The 22954-nt window shown below is 38.2% G+C and overlaps 1 protein-coding gene and 1 long non-coding RNA gene across 3 annotated transcripts in view; one reads left to right on the top strand and one right to left on the bottom strand.

Moving 5' to 3' along the window:
- Positions 1 to 15204, bottom strand: part of LOC307169929 (uncharacterized protein) — a 251796-nt gene extending 236592 nt beyond the window's left edge. Inside the window, exons 1-8 of one of the 2 annotated variants that reach the window (XM_079890805.1) lie at positions 15137 to 15204; positions 13896 to 14213; positions 13477 to 13812; positions 4783 to 5094; positions 4500 to 4610; positions 4371 to 4396; positions 3511 to 3609; positions 3221 to 3369 (exon numbers count right to left, since the gene is read on the bottom strand). In XM_079890805.1, coding sequence (XP_079746931.1) covers positions 3232 to 3369; positions 3511 to 3609; positions 4371 to 4396; positions 4500 to 4610; positions 4783 to 5094; positions 13477 to 13812; positions 13896 to 14213; positions 15137 to 15182 — 1386 coding nt within the window. In that variant the 5' untranslated portion in view covers positions 15183 to 15204 and the 3' untranslated portion in view covers positions 3221 to 3231. Of the gene's footprint in view, positions 1 to 3171; positions 3370 to 3510; positions 3610 to 4370; positions 4397 to 4499; positions 4611 to 4782; positions 5095 to 13476; positions 13813 to 13895; positions 14214 to 15136 lie in introns of those variants that run through there. The other variant, XM_079890804.1, reaches the window with a different exon arrangement.
- Positions 1 to 22954, top strand: part of LOC307169983 — a 553579-nt gene that overhangs the window by 79797 nt on the left and 450828 nt on the right. The window lies entirely within an intron of this gene.

Below are 22954 nucleotides of genomic sequence, written 5' to 3'. Positions count from 1 at the left end.
GAGAATGCTATTGGTTATTTTGTGTTTCAGTAACAAGGTCCAACCAAGTAGCGATACAAGTTACTTTAATGTTACTGTTGGTTTTTAATTAAGACTCGGAATACAATTTTTTTTTTTTCAGTTAAACGCACAGAACAAAAAGTGCGTCACCCTTTACTGCGTGTTCAACAGTGTTCAAACAACATTAAAGGGGTGGTTTGGAATTTTTGACATCGGACCTCATTTTTAAGTCAGCCTGGTTGTTATTCATCAGTGGAGAATTTTTAAAAAAAAAAATTATCCAGTCCTTATATTTGGATAGTTAGCCGATGCTAGGCTAGCGCGAGTCAATGGGAACAACTAGTAGCCAGCCATTAAAAAACGTTTTACCCACTTCACAGTGCACCAAACGCAAATCAATTAAAACACTAGACTATCGATGCAAATGTCCGTTGAGAGAATAATGTTAGAAATCAAACTTACCTTTCATCTCTATGATCCCAAAGGAACTAGTTTCTCAGCAGCTGCGGAATTTTACTTTGCTCCGGTTAGTAATGCGGCAAAAAGTAAACAGAACAGAAGCGCTCTACAGTGTGCGCAGTACATGTGTGTACCGGCTCACTTGGTTGCCTAGGTAATCAATATCACTCCGCTGCTGCTGTAGACAAGGCTTATGATTACAGGGAACAAATTATAACTAATGCAATGTGTTGAAAGGTAAGTTTGATTTCTAACATTATTCTCTCAACGGACATTTGCATCGATAGTTTTAATTGATTTGCGTTTGGTGCACTGTGGAGTGGGTAAAACGTTTTTTAATGGCTGGCTACTAGTTGTTCCCATTGACTCGCGCTAGCCTAGCATCGGCTAACTATCCAAATATAAGGACTGGAAATTTTTTATTTTTTTATTTCTCCACTGATGAATAACAACCAGGCTGACGATGTCAAAAATTCCGAACCACCCCTTTAACATACATACACAGCTCTTCTTCAGTTCTAAAGTACCAGAATACCTAAACATGATTAGAGCTCCCCCTAGTGGTTATACCATACAACTTAAAAAGAGAAATTCACATGTGAGACAGCTTTAACAGAAATACACACAAGTTTAATAACTATTCTAGTAATTAAGAGTGTATTTTCCCAACACTTACAATAGTAAAAGATTTTTCATAACGTCTTCCGTCATGTAGATTGCATGATTTCTTGCGTTGGCTGAATGTTGGACTCATGAACAATAATCACGCTGTTTGTAGTCACGATGCCATGTCACTTAATGTTAAAACTGCTACTGTGGAAACGGGACAACATAGATTGGTCGATTAGGCTACACTTGAATTACTTCTAAATGTTTGATTTTTACTTATAATATTTGTTAAATGATCTGAAATAATATGTATTACAACTATATGAAACATGCAATACTGTAAAAAAAAAAAAAAAACTTTAGAGGACTGAAGTTAATCCGTAATCATTAATAACCCAACATGTGTTCTCTCCTTTACCCAGCCAGCCCACTTTTTTTTTTTAATATTTAAATCTACAATGATCTGTCTTCCTACATGTGCTGCAGAGCCCCCTCAGAAATGAAACTATAGCAGCATTTGACCACTAGAGGGATGGGTCATTATTCCCACAGAATATTATGCTTGTGTAATGCTATTTGCTATAGGCAACAGTTCACTATTACTATTGTATACTGTAGGCTATATTAGGATTATAATGCACAAAGTAATTTAATTATGCACTTATGCACAAAGAAAATTATGCACTTATAATGCACAAAGCAATTTAATTTACAATAGTAACCTTTGTTTCAAAATTATAATATTAAAAAGGTAAAAATTACAGTTTATTAGATGACGAGTTATTTCTGATTACAAACTCTAGTCAAAGATTCAAGTCAATATGGGAAAATCAGATCTGTTTTTATTGGCATTTATCACATTTGTAATTCATTTCCTTTGTTTCAGAAAAATGAGCTGCAAAGTATATATATAAAAAAATCAAATTAAATGTCAAACTCAAACTTGCTTTATATATACAGACTTTGAGCAGATGCAACAAGTATTATATCACAGTGAAAGCATTCATTGAAATGGAGACTTTCCCTTCTCTCTAAGTCAATGGTGAAGATTACAAAAACATAAGATTTGAAAGTAACAAAAATATAAAATCATAAAATGAAATGAGCAAATATAAAAAGCAATTTAAAAGAGATAAACAGCATAAATGAAGTAACAACAGATATACGTTTGCTTTCTTGAAGCCACACACACACACACACACACACACACACACACACACACACACACACACACACACACACACACACACACACACACACACACACACACACACACACACACACACACACACACACACACACACACACACACACACACACACACACACACACACACACACACACACACACTCTATTAATCAATCCTTAGATCAGAAGCCTGAAATGTTAAAGTTTAAAGGTGAAGGTCTTAAATGATTCAGTGATAGTTCAGTACACATTAATTTACAATAATAAAATTCTTAGATTAATTTCACAAACAAATTCACAGCTGTTGTGATTACATACAATTTGTTTTTCACATGAACATACAAAAGATCTTCCAAAAACCTACTTGACTTTAAAACAGTCTTTTCCTTGGTTGCTAAAGAACAAGTTTAGCAGATGTGAGGAGTCTGAGAATCTGACAGTATTTTAGATAAGACACAAAATGACTCAGATTGCATTATATTTTCATTCATGAGGTTAGCACCATGTTCTAATTAATGTATATAAATGTGTGTGGAAATCGTACAATAACATTATATTGTCAAACAAACTAAAACCACAAAGCATCAGTGCTGGATCACTGATCAATATGGATATCAGACCAACAGGGCTTTAATTAATGAAATGATTCCTGATGAAAAGCTAAGAAAAAAATTGTTGGCTCTTATAGCTCTTCACCATACACAAGTTGCCAGCTCAGGGTGCTGACCCACCAAAGGCTGTCCGGATAGATACGGAATGAAGACTCGCTTGTTTTCTGGAAAAAAAAAAACACATTTATTATCAGCACTCGTTTTCAACTGATTGATTTTCAGAAGTATCAGATGGGCTCCGGGTGTGTGTTCACGGTGTGTGTGTTCAGTTCTCACTGCTGTGTGTGTGTGTGTGTGTGTGCACCTGGAAGGGTGAAATGCAGATCAGAAAATCCGAGAATGGGACACCATACTTTACTGCACGTCACATCACTTTCTTTAGCAGGCGTCTCCGTGTTCCACTGTGATCTTCCATCTCTGTGACGGTGGGGTAATTCATGCGATTAAAGTTTGCCGAGAATGTTTGGCTCAGGCAATTTGCTGTGTATGAGTGTTCCTGAAACTACAGAGGGAGAGATTTAATAGAGAGGTTAGAGTGACAGCAAACAATAGCCTTTGTAACAAGCTCTATAACTTTAAATTATACTGTTAAATATATGTATCATTGAGTAGAATTCACTCAAAATCGTTCATTAACACACACCTGACGGAATGAAATTTGAGTGACTTTGCCTTTCGGTGGCATGATGTTTGAACATAACATAATTTCCTGTTCTGTCCCCTCTTCCTTTTCGCATGGTAACTGAATGGGAGAGAGAATGTTAAGGGCAATTCACTCAAAGAGGCAGAGTCAGGAATAAAAGATCCAGCCAAACTGCCACCCTGTGTTTAACAACACAAAACACACAACGCAGACAACAACCAGAAACCAGAAACCTTTGAGATCAGTGTTTCTGATTAAGCTGACCGAGGCTTTCTGAATATTTTTTGGCTGAATTTGATTTCCACCTTCGTTTTAGTAATATGACTCCAGTGTGATTGCACAAATCTGATAAAGCCACGCAAAAATGCAAACCACCATTCTCATATTACACCAGAGACCTGAAATAAAACACTATTACAGGAAATAAGCTCAGAGCATAAGATATGATCAGCAACATGCAGAAAATACTGTAGGCTTTCACTGTTTGAACTTAATCCAGCCAATAAAACAAAATTAGAATAAATACATTTATTTTATTTAGCTTCTTAAAAAAAAAAAAAAAAAAAAAAAAAAAATAATAATAATAATTACAACGTAAATAAGACAGCGATTTGGATGGCAAGACTGGCATCATTCATCCCAAAAGTTTCTTGTTACATTTGACATGTAAGGTTTTACATCATTTTACATTTTACATCTTTTTTAAGCTGACAACAGATTACGGCACCGACAGTAAAAAAATAAATCGTAAAATAAAGTCAAATACCTGAAAAACTAAAGGCAGCGCAAACAAAATTTATTTTGTTACCAATTTTATTATACAGTATATGCTGCAAATAATAGTGAAAACAGGATCTCACCTGATGTTCTGGATTCCTCCAATTGTCTGTTTTAAAAACATTAAACAGATTTAAAATGTTTTTTTTTTTGTCTTTTACACAATAAATCTCAATGTTCCACTAGTTATATTGGCTTTTTCTAATACTTACCCAATTTTACTTGACGAGAGACCTTGTTTCGACAGCAAGTCACAACAAACACGACCAGAAGCAGAACAGCAACACCAATTACTGCTATAACAAATGGAGACCAATCTTGTGCTGTAATGATAAAGAGATCAACCAATCAGCAATCTGACCATCATTTCTGACTGGCGTTTGCAACTTTCAGTTTTGGTTGTCAGTTACAATATAATATGACTAGTTTGCTCAATTAACCTCAGTTAATTTGAAAACATATTGTTGTTACATTCAAAAGACTTCAGATACTCACAATAGACAGAAAGATTGAATCTCTTGAATATGGTGCGTCGGTTGCCGGTGATATCGAGATGATAAAGTCCAGTGTGTTTAGTACTTGTGTCCCTGATGGTCAGAGATCCGGTCTTGTAGTCCAGCTTCAGTTTCCCTCTGAATCTCCCATCAGCGCCATCAAACGTAGCGAAGATCCCAAAGCTCATTTTTGCTATGACAGAGTCTCCATATTCACACCTCCATATTATCACATCATCTCTGTGTATTTTAGAAACACCAGATTCTAGAGTGACAGAATTTCCCTCCATCACCGACAGCCTGTCACCTCCATCTGTCTCAACATACAGTAAAACACAGGAGAACGTTCACAGACAGAGATTAAGTGCTTTTCTACAAAGTTCATCCATTTCTTGGAAATGAAAAAGTCACAATAGAGTCCAAAAGCTCAAGAGCAATGCATCACACAATACATCCTCAGCATCAGCCAACCGCAAATAACATTCAATGCAAACCTGCAACGAGTGTACAGGACACAGCGGCGATGCATAAGTGGCATCTGTTAACCATTACTAACTCCTTTGGGGTGAATGGTGTAGAAGATTTTATCATTTAGAAAATAAGTAATTTATTTATATATTTTTTACACTTACTTCCTCTGTGTGTGACTTTAGTTTGACTTTTGAATGCCTGAAGAAAGGCATGGAATGTTGCCATTTTATTATGAGAAGTCACATGGAAGATCTTTACCCAAAATATGTTACCATCTGTGGAAAATAATCTTTGGTATATATGTGTAAGCTGGGCAGAAATCTAGAGTGATGTTTCTGCAGAAGATGTGCGGGCGGCTTTGTTGTAAAATAAATCATTCTGGCATTAAAGATCTGAGAAGTGATTTCACAAAAGTGAGAAATGGTAGCCTAAACACACAATCATCCCGTCCAAACTCCAGACAAGCGGGTTTAACGCCTAAAATGAGATCAGTCACAGCTGAGTAGAGCAAAGCAGCTCAAATGTTGGTTCAGAAAGTGCCTTTAGAACTAATGCCAAATCCCAGACAGGCTTCATGGACGGATGGTTTAGCTGCCTCGCTCCCTTCACCACAACCTGTCACCAACTTATGCCTCCCAACCGAACATTGGTTTACTTAGACATGAAACGATGTGATAGCAGCCACATACACTATATTGCAAAAGTTTTGGGATGTTTTGGGAAGCAGACACACTCTGTCAGTTCAAAGCTAGACTAAAGACACATCTCTTTGACCTAGCATACACATAACACATTATAGACTTCTATAATTCAATGTTAGGCTGCATAGATTAAGGTCAGCCGGAACCAGGAACACTTCCCATAAATCCTGATGTACTCGTTACATCATAAGAAAAAGGGCGTCTACGCTAATATTAGTCACTCTGTTTATCCCGAGGTTTACCGCAGTCCGCCGGATCCAGGCCATATCCAGATCTGATGAAGGACCTGCGCCTGGACGCGACAACAGCGCAGTCCTGAAGTGTCAACTAGTATCTCCCCTGTGAAGGCCTCCTTCCCCTCCCTTTACCTCTGCACAGATAAAGCGTTGTCTGGATAATTCACGTCGCGTGGCTACGCGAAAGCGATAAAAATTTTGTATTATAAATTAAGGCCAGACAAGTAGTATGTTGAGGGTTGATTTGTAGGGAAGGACTGCATGCTTGCGCACATACATTCAAACGCACCTATAGACTGAACTCGTAATTCGCATGTGCACGCCATCGGCTTTCTCATTGGTTCGTGTTTTTGAAGTTTGCGCAGAAAGAACTTAAGTTATGTTCCGGACTCGGTTCATAGCTTTCCCCCTGCTGTCGTGGGCTAACTATCAACACAGCGACTGTCTAATAGTCTACTCTACGTGTGTACCGGACTTTCATTGGACTCATTATACAGCCGGAGCATTCACAGCTAACGTTGCTTACCCCGGCTTGTTGATTAATCCGTGATAGCATATCAATGGCTGGAGGACAATAACAACATACATCACGATACTGTTTGCTGCCACTGGACATTTGCTGCCGTGGATCATCACAGCCAGCCAGCTATCTGGAATCGATCCGACAAACGGCTAATGAACTACGGCTAGTAGCTTTGTTCCGTATTCGGCTCATAGCTTTTCCCCTTGCTGTCGTGGGCTAATTATCAACACAGCGACTGTCTACTAGTCTACTCTATGTGTGTACCGGACTTTCATTGGACTCATTATATAGCCGGAGCATGCACAGCTAATGTTGCTTTCCCTGGCTTGTTGTTTAAGCCGTCATAGCATATCATCGGCTGGAGGACAATAACAACATACATCACGGTACTGTTTTTGTCTGTTAAGCTAGGTCACAATACTGAATACTGATTACTGTTTTTGCTCAGTCCTAGCTATTACCTGTGACGTCCCTGTTTTGTTTACATCAAATTATGTCGTGTTTCCTGCTGTTTTTGTTTTCCTTCATCGCCCTACCTTTATGTAGTTTATTCAATCCCCTCTGTTTCAATTATGCTAATTCTTCTACTTCATTGACTACAGAGCCAGGCACCTCTGGCATTTTTTATCTGTACAGGGATGCAATCTCTTTTTTTATCACTTTACACTTAGGTTTACCTAAGCTGAACACTTATACTGTCATATCTCTAGCTTCTCACACTGCATTGCAGTTAGTGTATTATGATTTGATGTCTATTCCCTTGTATAATGCTACCTGCCGCTCTAAACGCCCAGTCCTTAGAGCCATGTGCCATACTCTTATTTTTCTTCTCCTCTGTTCATCTGGAGACATAGAGCTCAACCCTGGCCCGGAAACCACTAGTGCCCTCCCCGAGCACCAGGCAATCTCTTTCACTGATTTCTGTGATCGTAAAAGCCTTGGGTTCATGCATATCAACGTTAGAAGTCTACTCCCAAAGCTAGACTTACTTACAGCTCTTGCACATTCAGCCAACCCTGATATCTTAGCTGTATCTGAAACCTGGCTTAGGAAGTCTGTTAACACCACTGAAATAACAATCCCTAACTATAATATTTTTCGGCAAGATCGAGTTACGAAAGGTGGTGGAGTAGCAATATACTGCAGAGATAAGCTACAGAGCTCAGTTATTCTGTCCAGATCTGTACCCAAACAGTTTGAGCTTTTACTTGTAAAAATCCAGCTATCTCGAAATAAGGCTATTACTGTTGCTGCCTGCTACAGACCTCCCTCAGCCCCGTGCAGTGTCCTTGATTCTATATGTGAACTCATTGCCCCACACCTATCCTCTGAGTTTTTATTGCTTGGAGACTTAAACTGGGATATGCTCAACCCCCCAGTTATGTTACTTTCTAAGCTCGATGCACTTAATCTCACACAGATTATAAACGAGCCAACCAGATTCAATCTCAAATCAGCGACGAAGGGAACCCTCATAGACGTTGCCCTGACTAACTTGCCTTGTACCTCTGCTGTTTATAACCAGGATCTCAGCGATCACTGCCTTATTGCCTGTATCCGTAATGGGACCGGGGTCAAACGACCACCCCTTATCTCCGTCAAACGCTGTTTAAAACACTTCAGCGAACAGGCTTTTTTAAATGACTTGAACGCTATTTCCTGGTCAAATATTAATCTCATCCCGTCAGTGGAGGATGCTTGGCTGTACTTCAAAAGTGAATTTCTCTTTGTCCTAAATATGCATGCACCTTTTAAAAAGTTCCGAACGAAAGATAGATACAGTCCGTGGTTCACCACAGAACTGACCTCCCTTAATCAACATAAAAACACTCTGTGGCGTACCGCGTTAGCCTCAAACAAGCCTCACGACATGCAACTTTTTAGAGAAGCCAGAAACCGATATACTCAGGTAGTTAGGGAAACAAAGGCCCACTTCTTTAAACAGAAGTTTGCTGCCTGCTACACCAACTCCAAAAAGTTTTGGGACACTGTTAAAACTCTGGAGAACAAAGTTAACTCCTCCCAACTTCCTACAGCTCTAAAATCAGACAATATTGTTACTACAGATAAGGTTAAGATATTAGAAAACTTTAATAAGCATTTCGCTGAAGCCGGCCATGCTTTTCATCTAAATACTCGCCCTCAAGTTTGCTGCCCTACAGTCACAACACCTCCGTGCTCAGCCACCTTTTCGTTTACCCATATCCAGACAGCCGATGTTTTGAAAGAATTGCAGAAGCTGGATCCATATAAATCTGCTGGGCTGGATAATTTGGACCCATTTTTCCTAAAACTATCTGCAAATATTATTGCTGCTCCTATCAGTAGTCTATTTAATCTTTCTCTCTTATCTTCTGAAATCCCGAGAGATTGGAAATCCGCTGCAGTCATTCCCCTGTTTAAAGGGGGAGACACCCTCGACCCTAACTGCTACAGACCAATATCCATCCTACCCTGTCTTTCCAAAGTTTTTGAGAAACTGGTCAACAAACAAATTGTCAGTCATCTGGAATCCCATCGCATTCTCTCTGCTATGCAGTCTGGTTTTCGTGCTGGTCATGGCTGCACCACGGCTACTCTAAAGGTTCTGAACGACATCATAGCCGCCATTGATAAAAAGCAATACTGTGCAGCCGTTTACATCGACCTGTCCAAGGCTTTTGATTCGGTCAATCACCGTGTTCTCATCAGCCGACTCAATAGCCTGGGTTTCTCCCATGATTGCCTCGCCTGGTTCTCCAACTACCTCTCCGACAGAGTCCAGCGTGTTAAATCTGAGGGCCTGTTGTCAGGACCCATGCCTGTCTCTATTGGGGTGCCACAGGGCTCGATTCTTGGGCCGACTCTATTCTCCCTCTACATCAACGATGTGGCTCTTGCTGCTGGTGATTCTCAGATCCATCTTTATGCAGACGATACCATCCTGTACATGTCAGGCCCTTCGTTAGATACTGTGCTCAAAAATCTTCAGGAGAGTTTCAATATCATTCAACATTCTTTCCAAAATCTTCAGTTATTATTAAACTCGGGTAAAACTAAGTGTATGCTTTTCAACCGTTCTCTCCCGACACCTCTTTGTCTACCTAACATCACTACGCTGGATGGGTTTGAGCTAGAATATGTTGATACATATAAATATCTAGGTGTTTTGTTAGACAGTTCTCTATCCTTCCAGCCGCATGTTAACAAACTAAGGTCAAAAGTTAAATCTAGAATTGGCTTCCTTTTTCGCAATAGGGCCTCCTTTACTTATGCTGCCAAACTTGCTTTGGTGAAAATGACTATCATTCCAATGTTCGACTTTGGCGATGTTATCTATAGAACTGCCTCAAACTTTCTGCTGAAAAAAACTGGATGTGACCTACCATAGTGTCATACGCTTTGTTACAAATGCTCCTTACAACACCCACCACTGCAAGCTCTATGCACTAGTTGGCTGGCCATCATTAACTACTCGGCGTTTAACTCATTGGTACCAACTTATTTACAAGTCTCTGCTCGGTAAAGTCCCACTGTACTTAAGCTGTTTAGTTAATATTGCTCTACCTACTCGCAGTCTACGATCTAGTAGGTATATCGCCTTAGTCACCCCGAAAGTCTGTACAACATTTGGCCGCCAATCCTTCCAGTTTGCAGCCGCCAATGACTGGAATGAATTACAAAAAACCTTAAAACTTGAAACACTCATATCACCAGTTGCCTTTAAATTACTCCTTTCTGAACATTTGACCGATTTATGTACCTGCTAATTGTCCTCAATCTTCTCTCTTTTATGCTATGTGCGCATTGCGCGGTGGACTATTTTCATCTGCATTTGCTCAGATATTAGGATTGGTTCGCTTTGGGGTGGTGGTTCTGTCGTTGTGTACTCGCCCTTGTGTTGTTTCGGGCCTAAGTGAACTATTCCTTTAAATCCCTATTCCTTTAAATTCTTTTTCCCATAATATCGCAGTCTTATAATCTATGCACTTAAATGACCTATCGGTTAGATACACTTCAATAAGGTACACTTTTTTTTTTTTTTTTTTTTAAATCTTAAAATACATTTGCTTGTGCCTTAATTATGTTGCTCAACAGAACCACATATATCCTATCCTTTTTCTTGATTTTGTATTGCCTTATTTTGTTTCACTGTAATTTGTAAATTTGCACTCCTGTGTTCTGTGTATTTATTATGTAACTCTATGTTGTCTAGCACATTTTTCGCCTTATCTTGGCTAGGTCGCCGTTGCAAATGAGAATTTGTTCTCAATCGGCCTACCTGGTAAAATAAAGGTAAAATAAAAATAAATAAAATAAAAAGTTTTCTGTTAAAACTGTCGTGTTAGCGGCCCCTAAGTTAATAACTAATGCTCGTTGCGACGGAAGTGAATCAATCAAACTAACTTTAGCTGGACAATAACTTTATTCTAGAGCTGCTATAAAGCCAAAACAATCTAGTTACTTTAATTTCCTATTATCAATGTAAAGCTGCTTTGGAACAATCTACATTGTTAAAAGCACTATATAAATGATGACTTGACTATGCTGAAGCATTACAGTTTTTCTCGATTACTTAAACACTATAACCAGGATTTTGAACTAAAATTTCAAAACCATAATGCCATATCAAAAAGCACACCCATTTCACTAAACTATAAACACTATTCCCCTGTTTTCGACACATGAGTCAGATTTGTTGAACTGTCACTGCAAAACTCTACACACAAGTCCCTTCATTTCTCATTGCCTAGACCATGTTGTCATTTAGAAAGCACTAGCATTCAATATTGTTCACTCAAGTCAGCACAGCTTCAGCTCAGTTAGCACACAATTACCCAAGTGGAAACACTAAGGGTCAAGATTTAACACACATCAATCAGATCCATCAAAAGACAGATAAAAGTATACATCAGTTTATTAAGTTTTGGAATGGGTCCAGAAAGACATGAAGGAAGAGATTGAGGAGGGATACGGATAAGGAGGAGGAGGAGGAGGAGGAGGCTGGGCTACGAGTAAGGCCAAATTTGAGTCTCTTTACCGTCGCCTCGAGAGCCTTCAGGGAGGTGTGGTGGCAAACTAAATTCTATCACTGAATAAGAGACAAGCATTTCCAATAGTCTTTGATGAGGTGTATTTTCTTGCAAGAAAAGGCCAGCAGCCGTACAGTCACACAGAGTCGCTGTGGAGTGTAACAGTGAAGGGAGGGCATCTCTTCTCCTTTATAGTCTTGACTCCCAGAATTTTGTTTTGTTTTTGTGTGTGTGTGTGTTGTAACCGTGTAGTACATGAATGAATAAAAATGTGTCAATGTATCCATTGGTTGTGTCTTTTGTGTTCATCATGTGAAAAGGTTTGTGAGGGGGGAACCACAAGCAACATAACTTGCCAGTTTTGGAAATGTTGTTTTGAATTTATTGCACCAGTGTGTTAGACTATGTTGTAGTGTGTGTGATTTTGAGGGCTTGTGTGTCCTGTCTGAGGGCAAAGTTTGGTTTTTCAGCAAGAGTGAATGGTTTTGAGTGTAGAACTTCATTTTGACTTAAAAATAGGATGTTTGGGGAATTGGGTGAGACATTATGGATTTGTGTTTACAGTTTTGAGAATACAAGGCATAGTTTCAAGAAATGTGTTTAAGCAATCGAGAAAAACTGTAAGAGTTACTTTTACTGGAGCTGTATCAGATGATTGGGCCATTTCTGCGCAACTAAAAGCAAAGCGAACCGTTCGGCTCACTAACTTTACTGCGGGGAGCGTCCTCTTCCTGGAGTCTTTTTCTGAGGCCGTTGTTGACATTATGTCGTAGTTCAAGGCGCCAAATGAGATCATTTTGCATTGGAGGGGCGAAGACTGTCCTCAGCACAAGAGTGCCCATCACATGTGTGCTTGATCGTCATTGGCCTATGCAATTGGGCTTCAGTATTCCAGGAGAAACGTTTCCCCATAGCGTCAGCTACTAATGCAATGCCAATGAACCGATCTTGAAAAGGAACTGGGGAATTCTATTTATTGAATGATTTTTACTTCTGCAACACTGTGGCTGACATTTTTGCATGGCTTTTATATCTGTAACATAATGGATAATTTACCTCAGATCTTGAAAATAACTTTACTGAATGATAAAGGAAACAAGAATGTTCAAACCCTGAACAAACAAGTGTATACCATGACATGTATTGTACCAGCCCTGAAGTATGTATTTTGAATGATGTTAAAATTATTATTTTTTTTTTTTTTTCATTCATTTGATTATGTAGTTGCCCACTTATCCAATTTGTTGCAAGTGTGAGACAGCAAGCCCGCCCATGAGCTCTTCTGATTGGCTGTGATTTGTGATTATTGTTGTCACATTTGGTGGGAAAAAAATGCTTATCACTGGAATCTTATCACATTGCATCTGGTGTTTAAAAAAAAAAAACACACACACAATATGTCTGAACAATGGGGAAAAAATTAAGCATCTATGATTCAAACAAAAGCAAACTCATAATAATCACATTCAAAAACTGATGCCTCTTCTGTGATGATCATTCTTTAAATTTCTTAATTTATTTTTTATGTATATTTTTGAGGCATTAAGTGAAATTTGAGGGTGGTGTGGCTGTTCTCAGATCATGAGTCACATTCAAAAAAAAAGAGAAAAGTGTGGTATTCTCGACTGAAACCACTGAAAAATGGTATAAAACATTTCTGAGAACTTGGCACGTGTGTTTACATCTAGATTTTTAAACGATTTGTTAATGACCCTGAGATCCTTCAAGCATTTCAAGATTAAAGTGACTCACCAAAGATAGTGACTCTGAAAGTCTTGTGTGTGGTGTAACTGCTGTTGCTGTTGGTGATGTCTACTTCATAAGGTCCAGAGGTGTTGTTTCTGACGTTAGTAATGATGAGCGATCCATTATGTTGGTTCAGCTGAAGTCGGTCTTCAAATGTCCCATCAAGAACATCAGCAAAGATTTCAGCTGTTTGATTTTTTAGTTGACCAATGAGTGTGCCTTTAAACTTCCAGGTTATCTGATCATCTCTCTGAATTTCAGGAAGACCAGACGGTAGAATGACAGAGTCTCTCTCCAGCACCGACACGATTGTCACTCCATCTGACACCAGCTTATTCACACCTAATGAACAGAAACATTTCTGTCAGAGAGCAAACACTTCCACCTTGAGTCTCAAACCTCATCTAAATACTTGATATACTCACCACTGACATTGAATGTCTTTGATGAAATCCCCCTGTCGCTGTTGATCTCAAGTTTATAAAGTCCAAAGTCTGTGATTCTAACTTTCCTGATCTTGAGATCTCCAGACTGATTGTCTGGCTTCACTGTGTCATTGAATTTATCATTAACATATACCTTGTTCTCATTGGACTCACTACTGATTCTAGCAATAACGACATCTTCAAAGCTCCACACAATCACACCATCAGGTACTTCAGTAACATCTGTATGTAGAGTGAAAGAATCTCCCTCAATCACTGATACATAATCCACAACATCTGTCTCGGCACCAGACACATCTGCAGAACACACAGAAATAGCCATTTACGTTGAATTTCACATTAAATATGAAAGCAGAAATAAATAAAAAACCATCACCTAAACAATATTTACAACAGATTTACTATGTCTCAAAGACAATTCAGAGAAATGAGATGAACCACAAATTAGAGGAAATAGCTTTTGTAACATTATAAACTACTGTTAGGCCTATATATATAATAAGAAGAATATTGAAATTGAAATTATTGAAAAGATTAAGAAATTATTCAGCAAGAAATCATTAAATTGACTTTGAACTTTCTATTGATCAAAAGAATCCTGAAAAAACACTTTGTTTTCAACGTTTATAAAATGTTCTACAAAAAAAAAAAAAAAAAAAAAAAAAAAAAAAAAACACTACACTATTGCCGTTTTTCCTTATTTTGGTACAAAATAAATGCAGCCTTGGAGAGCAAAGAGAATTATTTTAAACAAACAAATGTTACTGATCTAACACTTTTGAATGGTAGCGTATAGAATAAACAATTAAGTAATAAAAACTCAGTGAGTGTTTTAGCGCAATTTTCTCACCTCATGGGATCACAACACTAAGAGATAGTAAATCTTTTCCTGGATTTTTTTTTGTGCGTTCCCGAGATTAGACCTTCCTTAACATAATGCCGAAAACCCGAAGTCTCTAGGTGGTCTGGTTGAGGAGTAGATAGAAGTGCAAGATTGGTGCGCACAGACAGAACAGAAATCATGAGTTAACAATCGCAATTTTGTCCGGTGGAAAATTGCGCTAAATAGGGAAATCATTAGGGGTTTAGACCCGGAAGCCTCTAAGTTTCTTAAAACATGTTTCCACTGGCAATTTAAACAAAACGCATTTGGAGCGTTGCCAAAAAAAGAAACCAAAACAATAAAAAACAATTAAAAAAACAGAAATCCCAACACTTACCGTTCACAGCTAATGAGAAAAGAAAGATCATAACAAGGTTCTTCATGCTGATGATAAGTTGAGTCTGGTGACACTGACGAGGTTCTTCATGCTGATGATAAGTTGAGTCTGGTGACAGTGACGCCATAGACAGTAAAAGAAGGGGTGACACTGAGGCTACAGCATGGATCCAGCAGCGCAATTTCCAACGGAGCGCGTCGAGGATCATATGCTTTTCAGAAAGTCACGTGAAGAACGTAAAGGAATCTGCCGGCACTTGTGCGTTTCATTAATCGTGTTTAAACTTGACTCCAAAAACCGGTACAGTCGAGTGTAGATTACTAGTTTGAATGCTTTCTAAGCAGCATGTTTTTGAATTTACTATAGGCTATTATTAATTTACTAAACCTACTTTTTGGCTAATAATTTTCGTTGTTTTTCTGTGGTTTGGTGTTCAGTGAGGGATAAAGAACATTCTTCTGCAAGAATGACAACAAATAGAAAAAGTTCCTCCGTTTAGGAAAGCAATAATAATATATAGCCATTATATTTCCATGTGTTTCGAATGCTGAAGAGTAAAGCTTCAGAGGTTCGTGGGGCTTCAAATTTGCTAAACATTATAGCATATAAATGCTAAAACACATCTTTGTTAAAATTTAGTTCAACTTTGAGTCAGCAGTAAGAGGTCTTAAAACACAGTAATATTTGTGATTATATTCAGAAAACATCCAAATGTTTACATAAAGAATTCAACGGATTAACCATTTCATTTAATGTGGCAAATACACTTGATAATTCAGCATAAAATAAATTGATACAATCTGACTGAAAAAAAGAAAGGTTTTAACACAAGAAAAGCATGTTTATGTAAATAAATGTCAACATTCTTATATATTTATATATATATTTATATATATATAGGCTATATATATAATGTTGCTGTTTGAGAATAAAACAGATCTGCAAGGTTACACTACAAACCTCGTTTGGACAACAACGCATTTTTCCCGAGTCACTCACAATGTTACTCATTTATAGTCTCCACCATCTCCACCCACGGATTTCGCAAATAAAGGTGCGGGGCCTGGTAGATCTGCATTAGAGAAGACAATGTTGTCCCTATGTCAAAGAGACGTTGTTTTGTCCACCCCGCTTCCAAACCCCATGTGTTTGACCTTCCTAAGACAAACTTAGTGGTTCAAATTTATTTTAAACACGGTTCCTGGACATTATAAACCCAACGTTTATCTGTGTGCAGCACATTTTACGGAGAACAGCTTCCAGAATGCAGGCTATACGCTCCTGAAATGGACCATTTCCCACTTTGTAGAGACAATCGGTTGTTGTGGATCAACTTAAATATGTAAATATGTCTTGTTATTTGCAATTGCGTTTTCTCATTTGAGTTTGCCTCAAATATGCTCATATTCAGAAAAAAAATCGAATTAAGCTAAATTCAATGAATTTAACAAGGAGTTTATTAATGACATTTTTCTCAGTTATTACAGCTTTTGTCTTTGTGTGCGTGTATCGTGACACCTGACGGATCACTTTAAATCTACAACTCCCTTAGAGTCTCTTTTAGTCTGTGACTTTGAAACTATAAAAATAGCCTACTACGAATGAATGGCTGAGTGTAGCCTATAAAGGTGATTTCGCCCACATAATGGTGTAGTTAAAACATCTATACAGTATAAGCAAGGGTGAACAGACCATATAAACCAGACAAACCTTGACCCCTGATTTTGATCACATGAGTCAAACCTCACTCCTGGAGGGCCACTGTCCTGTAAAGTGTAGCTCTAACCAGCCTCAAAACACTTGCACTTTCTAGTAATCCTGAAGACCTTGATAAGCTGGTTCAGGTGTGTTTAATCAGGGTTGACGACCAGACTAATGCTGAGTCCCAATTCGCATACTATCCGTCCTAAATAGTATGCGAAACTAGAATTAGTACGTCCCAAATCGTAGCATGTTGAAATGAGTATTCCAAAGATACCCGGATGGTCTACTATTTCCGGTTAGAATTCGAAGTGCAGATCAATGCACACTCTAACGGCTAATATTGCCCACAACCCTTTGCGTGCGGGAGGGAGGAGCTTTGCGGTGAGTGGTGATGTAAACCTGGCAGTCGGATGCAGCAACGGAGATGCGCCCTCAGTTTTTAAGTGTAAGAATTCAAATGTTTAAGCCTAATTAAAGTTATATTTTATTGTCTCGTAATATTAATGGGTTTATGTTGTGCCAAAAAAGTACCGTGTTTATCCCCAGCTAACAAAAAAAGGTCCCCAGAACGTCCCCTAAATGGCCTGTGCGAACGTCCCCCCGAACGTCCCCATGTGGAGTCCGCTTGATGTCCCGCGGACGTTTGCGAAGACGTCCTCCGTACGTTCAAGAGGACATTCACAGGACCACCAGCGGCCATTCGGAACGTTTAGGGGACTTTCGCGTTTAGTCCCCTGAATATCATTATATTTTATTTTACTTCTGGCTAACCAAAGAAAACACACACGTTGTAAGGAACAAAGTAAATGTATTTTATTTGAACAAAGGTGTTGTGCTCTTTCAGTGTGTGTGTGTGTCTTCAAACGCGCTGGCAGCTGTGTGTGTGTGTTTGTCCGTCAGCTGTGGGGTTAGTCCAGCAATTCTTCCCCTTGGCATCTACCTAAAACAACAAAATAAACACATTCAGTAGTATTATGATTGTATATGTCTATATAATATATCCATATATGTTAAATATAACGTCGTCTCATCTCATCATAACATTAACGTTAGCTTCGTAGTGTTAGCATACGGTTAGCAGCGGTACACGGCAGACAACTTAAGCAAACGTTTTAAAAGGTAACATTTTCATATAATTTAAAGATGGACAGTGGTTACGGTAACTAATGTATACTAATTAAAAAATTAAAAATACCTTTTAGACAGACGAAAGAGAAAACACAAGGCTGCGTCTGAGGAGGACCGTTATAACTGTCACTACAGCTGAGCGTTGCCATGGATACATGCTGCGTACCATAAGGAATGACGTCACTCGCTTAGGTGCACTTGATCGTCACTTGCTTGTTTCTCCCCGTGTAGCTATATTACACTTTTTTTTGTTATTTGAGCTGCATGTGCTATCAGTCAGAATAATTGTGCAATAATTAGAATAATATTTTTCCTAAAATAACTTCTTTTGAATAAAACCAGTCACCTTCGCCTGACCAACAGTTTGATAATTTAGGATAGGATAGGACAGTTAGGATAATTTTATTTGTCTTACCTGTGTTATTCTCCACTTTCTTCCCAGCAATGTGCTTTTCCATTCTTCACGTTGGCTGCCGTTTTCCTCAAGTCGATGCATTCTTTTAGAGCTCCTGCATTCAACCTTATTTTCTTCATGCATGAATAGCCTATAAATTGTAGCTTATATGTGACCATGGATCACAAAACCCTGGATATTTTGTACATTTCCCACGAATCCCACCTTAACCCTCTGATGGTCTTCGTTTAGGAGTTCGTGGCCAGATGTATAAATCTCAATAAAAAAAAAAAAACATTACCCATAAGACTGGTTTTGTGGTCCAGGGTCACATATTAAAATATGATATTTGAATCAATTATCATATTTTGATGTTTAAATTATAACGCTGAAAACAGTCTCGTGATTTGATTACATCTTTAACTAGTGATAGAAGTTACTAAGTTTATTATCTTAACATAACATTAAAACACTAACATTTTTAACAAACTTAATTTTACAATTAATTCAAATATTTTTAGTTTATTTGCATTTATATTTTTGTTTAATTATTCTTTTGTCTGAGTTGCAAGCTGTCAGGTCTGATGATAAAAGAAAACGCATGTGCGACTGGATTTTGCAAGTGTTGTCATGGAAATGGCAGGTGAGGGACGAAATAGGGACGTTCGCACACTGGCCCGGACAAATGTCCTCAGAACGTCTGTCACCGAACGTTACAAAGCGGACCAAATGCGGACGTCATCGGAATGTCTGTCACCGAACGTTACAAAGCGGACCAAATGCGGACGTCATCGGAATGTCTGTAAACGAACGTTACAAAGCGGACCAAATGCGGACGTCATCGGAATGTCCGTCAACGAACGTTACAAAGCGGACCAAATGCGGACGTCATCGGAATGTCCGTCAACGAACGTTACAAAGCGGACCAAATGCGGACGTCATCGGAATGTCCGTCAACGAACGTTACAAAGCGGACCAAATGCGGACGTCCTCCGAACGTCCGCTCGGGAACGTTACAAAGCGGACCAAATGCGGACCTAAGGGGACGTTCGAAAAGTCCGGGGGACGTCCCCTGTTAGCTGGGTCTTGTAGGGTCCGATGAAGATACCGAGCGCCTCATTGCAGACTACAAAACAATAAATAAAAAGGCTCTAGTACAGTGTCATGCAAGTGTCTTTTTTTATGTATTACTTTTGATGTTTCTGTCTGACTTATTTGTAGTAATACTGTGGCTGTATATGTTAACTTTATCAGTCCAACCAAAGAAACATGGTTACTACACTTTTACTATAGTAAAAGCATGGTTCATTTTCATCGGGGTATTTTTAAGTATTATACATAAGTATAAGATTAAGTATAAAATACGTTAAACAATAGTTACACTATAAACTTTAAATATTTTAACTCAGAAAATAAGTAGCGCTAGCTTTCGTTACACACATTTGCACATGAACGTCAGAACCAGCCGCCTCACAAACGACCTGCGTTTGGTTGATCTACGACGACGCCCTGCTTCACTCCTCAATTTGGTAAACACATTGTAAATGTATTGTGGAAAAAAAGACGGGAATAGTAAATAAAATTATATTGGATAAATAAGAATGAATGAAATGTTAAATGTTTTGTTAACAGTCGCGGTGTGCGTAACTAGGCAACCACGTTCAAGTTCACGTTGCATGACGTCATCGAAGTATGTCCCAGAACGTGCATACTTTTTGCTACACACTCAAAAGTATGTACTTTTTCATCACAAAAAAAGTACATACTTTTAGGTCGTAGTATAAGTAGGCGAATTGGGACTCAGCCCTATACTCTGCTGGACAGTTTCCCTCAGGAACTGAGTTTGACACCCCTGATAAAGTGTGCATCATACCAAGTGAGCGCCATCTAGTGTTCACAATAAATGCGGAGTGTGGTATAAAAACAGATTTCACAGTAGAGCAGCCAAAGGCACACTAATAAATGGCACTACTTTTTTTTTTTTTTTTTTTTTTTGTAGGCTATATTGTTTTTTGACAATTTTTGCCTTTTATTGTGACAGGACAGTGGAGAGTTGACAGGAAGCGAGGTGTGAGAGAAACAGGGGATGGGATCAGGAAAGGTCCATGAACAGGTGTTAGGTGTTGTGCCGAATTTCGACCCCGCCAAATTATTACTCCCCTAGCATTGGTAGGTTTAGGATTAGTTGTGGGGGAGGGGTTAGGATTAGGGTTAGGGTTAGGCAATCAGGTAGGCTACTGACTTCAACGAGGGGGGGTAATCATTTGGCAGGGGGTCGAAATTCGGCACAACACCTGGACTCGAACTCGGGCCGCCCGACCGCAACAGCGCTACATGTCGGCGAGCTGACAAATCGTACAGTGTTGTACAGCAGTCGGTATTAAGAATAATGGTGGAGGATGAGAAGTTGTGAATTCTAACACATTGTGGCCTATTTGTTAGAAAATCCAATATCCAAATACAGATGGCTTCAAACCAATTGGCATCTTATTCACCAAAATTTGTGGAATAATAGTATTAAATGCTGAGATAAAATCCAAGAGTCAAAGTCTGACATATGAATCTCTGTTCTCCAAATGAGCCAGGGCTGAGTGAACAGATGTGATAGCATCTACCGTACAGGGGTTTTCCCTGTATGCGTACTTGTAGGGGTCCACACAGGCCCCTATATTCCCCTTTATATGAGCCTAGCCGCTCAAAGCACTTCATGAGTGAGGCAAGTGCCACCAGACGGTAGTCATTTATGCATGATGCTGACGAACTCTTTGGGACAGGGATTGTAGCAGACTTAATATTTAAATTAATAAATAACTTAATAAACTTAAATATTTTTGAAAAAATGTAAAAAAAGAAAAAAGAAAAAAAAAGTAGTGTTCATCCGACTCCGAGTCCAAGATCCTAGGACATTTCGTCGCACTTGAATCACGAATACACACTACACAGACTAAATAAATAAATAAATATATTTGAATGGATTCAAGGAGTTATGTGGTTGAAATTTAAAACAAGTAAGAAATCCTTCCCTCGCGGGTCAATTTGACCAGGAATGAATGGAATGCGAGGCATGCTTCAGTACACATAGAAAAACCTTAAAATGCTCAAAATGCTCACAATTTGGAACAGCTCACATTTGCTCTATATAGTGCTATAAGGCCATCTAGTGGCTAGAGTCATGAAACATCATACACCCAATGTAAGATATTTTGAGCTAAATTAAAAGGTGTATGCATGTTTTTTTTTTAAGTTTAAAGAATTTGAGGAATGTGCTTAAATGACTAAATTATATTAATTATTTATCAATCAAATCTAGTAATTTGAAGGTAAATAAAATAAATCGCAAAAAAAATTGCAATAAAAAATAGAAAAAATAATTATCTTAATGAAATAAATTAAGCTTTATGGAGAGAAATGAAACAAACTATTATTTTAGGGCTTCGGATCATTTTGACCCCCGATTTGTTACGAAACACAAGGGAAGGATGATGGTTCAAATATGATGGAATTATTGCCTGGAAAAGTGAACTTTTAAAAATGTCCATCAGAACCTCTGAAAGCAGATCCGCTTTAAAATCCCGGGTCAATCAGTGTTTTAAAAAAAGTTGGTTTTAAAAGTAATGCATTACAATATTCCGTTAATCCCCAAAAAGTATAATTGCGTTACTTTATTGTGTTACTTAGCATGACATTTCTTTTTCATTACTTTTTCTCACCTGGGATGGGCTTGCTTGTTTATTTTTTAATAACAAAAAAAAAAAAGTTATATTTTTGGCAAATGCTAAGGCCCTTTCACACCAAAAGTGAAATGAAGCCTCAGGCTGAAGGAAATGCATATTTACTACAGTACAGTAGAGGGCGCCGCTCAAACAAACCTTCTGCCGTTCTGGATTAAAGAACAATAGGATACAGGAGAAGGAAGTTCAACACTCTTATTTCTAAATCGAATCTAAAGTGATTTTTGCTTATTAGTATGGTTGAATTATAGATCATTGAAGGTCAGCAGCAAGACATTAATTAATAAATAAACTATTTGTGTAATTTAATATACTAAATTATACACAATTCTGTGATTGCACTTTACAGCTTTTATTCATTTTCAGGAATACTGAATGTTTTCGTAGCAGTGAGAGGAGTAAATGCATGTTCACATTTAGTCTAGAACTAAAATAACCATCATGTTTACACACAACACCTCCTCACTTTATTTCTCTCAACATGGGGACAGGAGAGCTGTCAGTCAATAAATGTGAAAAAGTAGCGTTACTTATTTGAAAAAAGTAACTTAGATATTTTGTTGTTACTTGAAAAAGTACTTTACTAGTTACTTGAACAAGTAATCTGATTACGTAACTCAAGTTACTTGTAATGAGTTACCCCAAAATAAAATAGGCTAAAATCTCCTGCAACAACATAAAATGCCTCTGGATGCCTTTTCTGAAGTAAGCAGATGTTATCATAAAGCACTTTCAGAGCATCACTAGCATTAGCGCTTGGGGAAATATAAACAGCTCTAAATAGTAGCATCCCATCAATATGGAATGTAGAGTCAGGCATGTTATCATTTAGCCAATAATTTACCACTTTGTTTCGTGATT

The sequence above is a fragment of the Squalius cephalus genome (assembly GCF_949319135.1).
Source record: "Squalius cephalus genome assembly, chromosome: 13".
Taxonomy (NCBI): Eukaryota; Metazoa; Chordata; class Actinopteri; order Cypriniformes; family Leuciscidae; genus Squalius; species Squalius cephalus.
The sequence above is the reverse complement of the archived record's forward strand: the minus strand, read 5'-3'. Positions and strand labels throughout refer to the sequence as shown.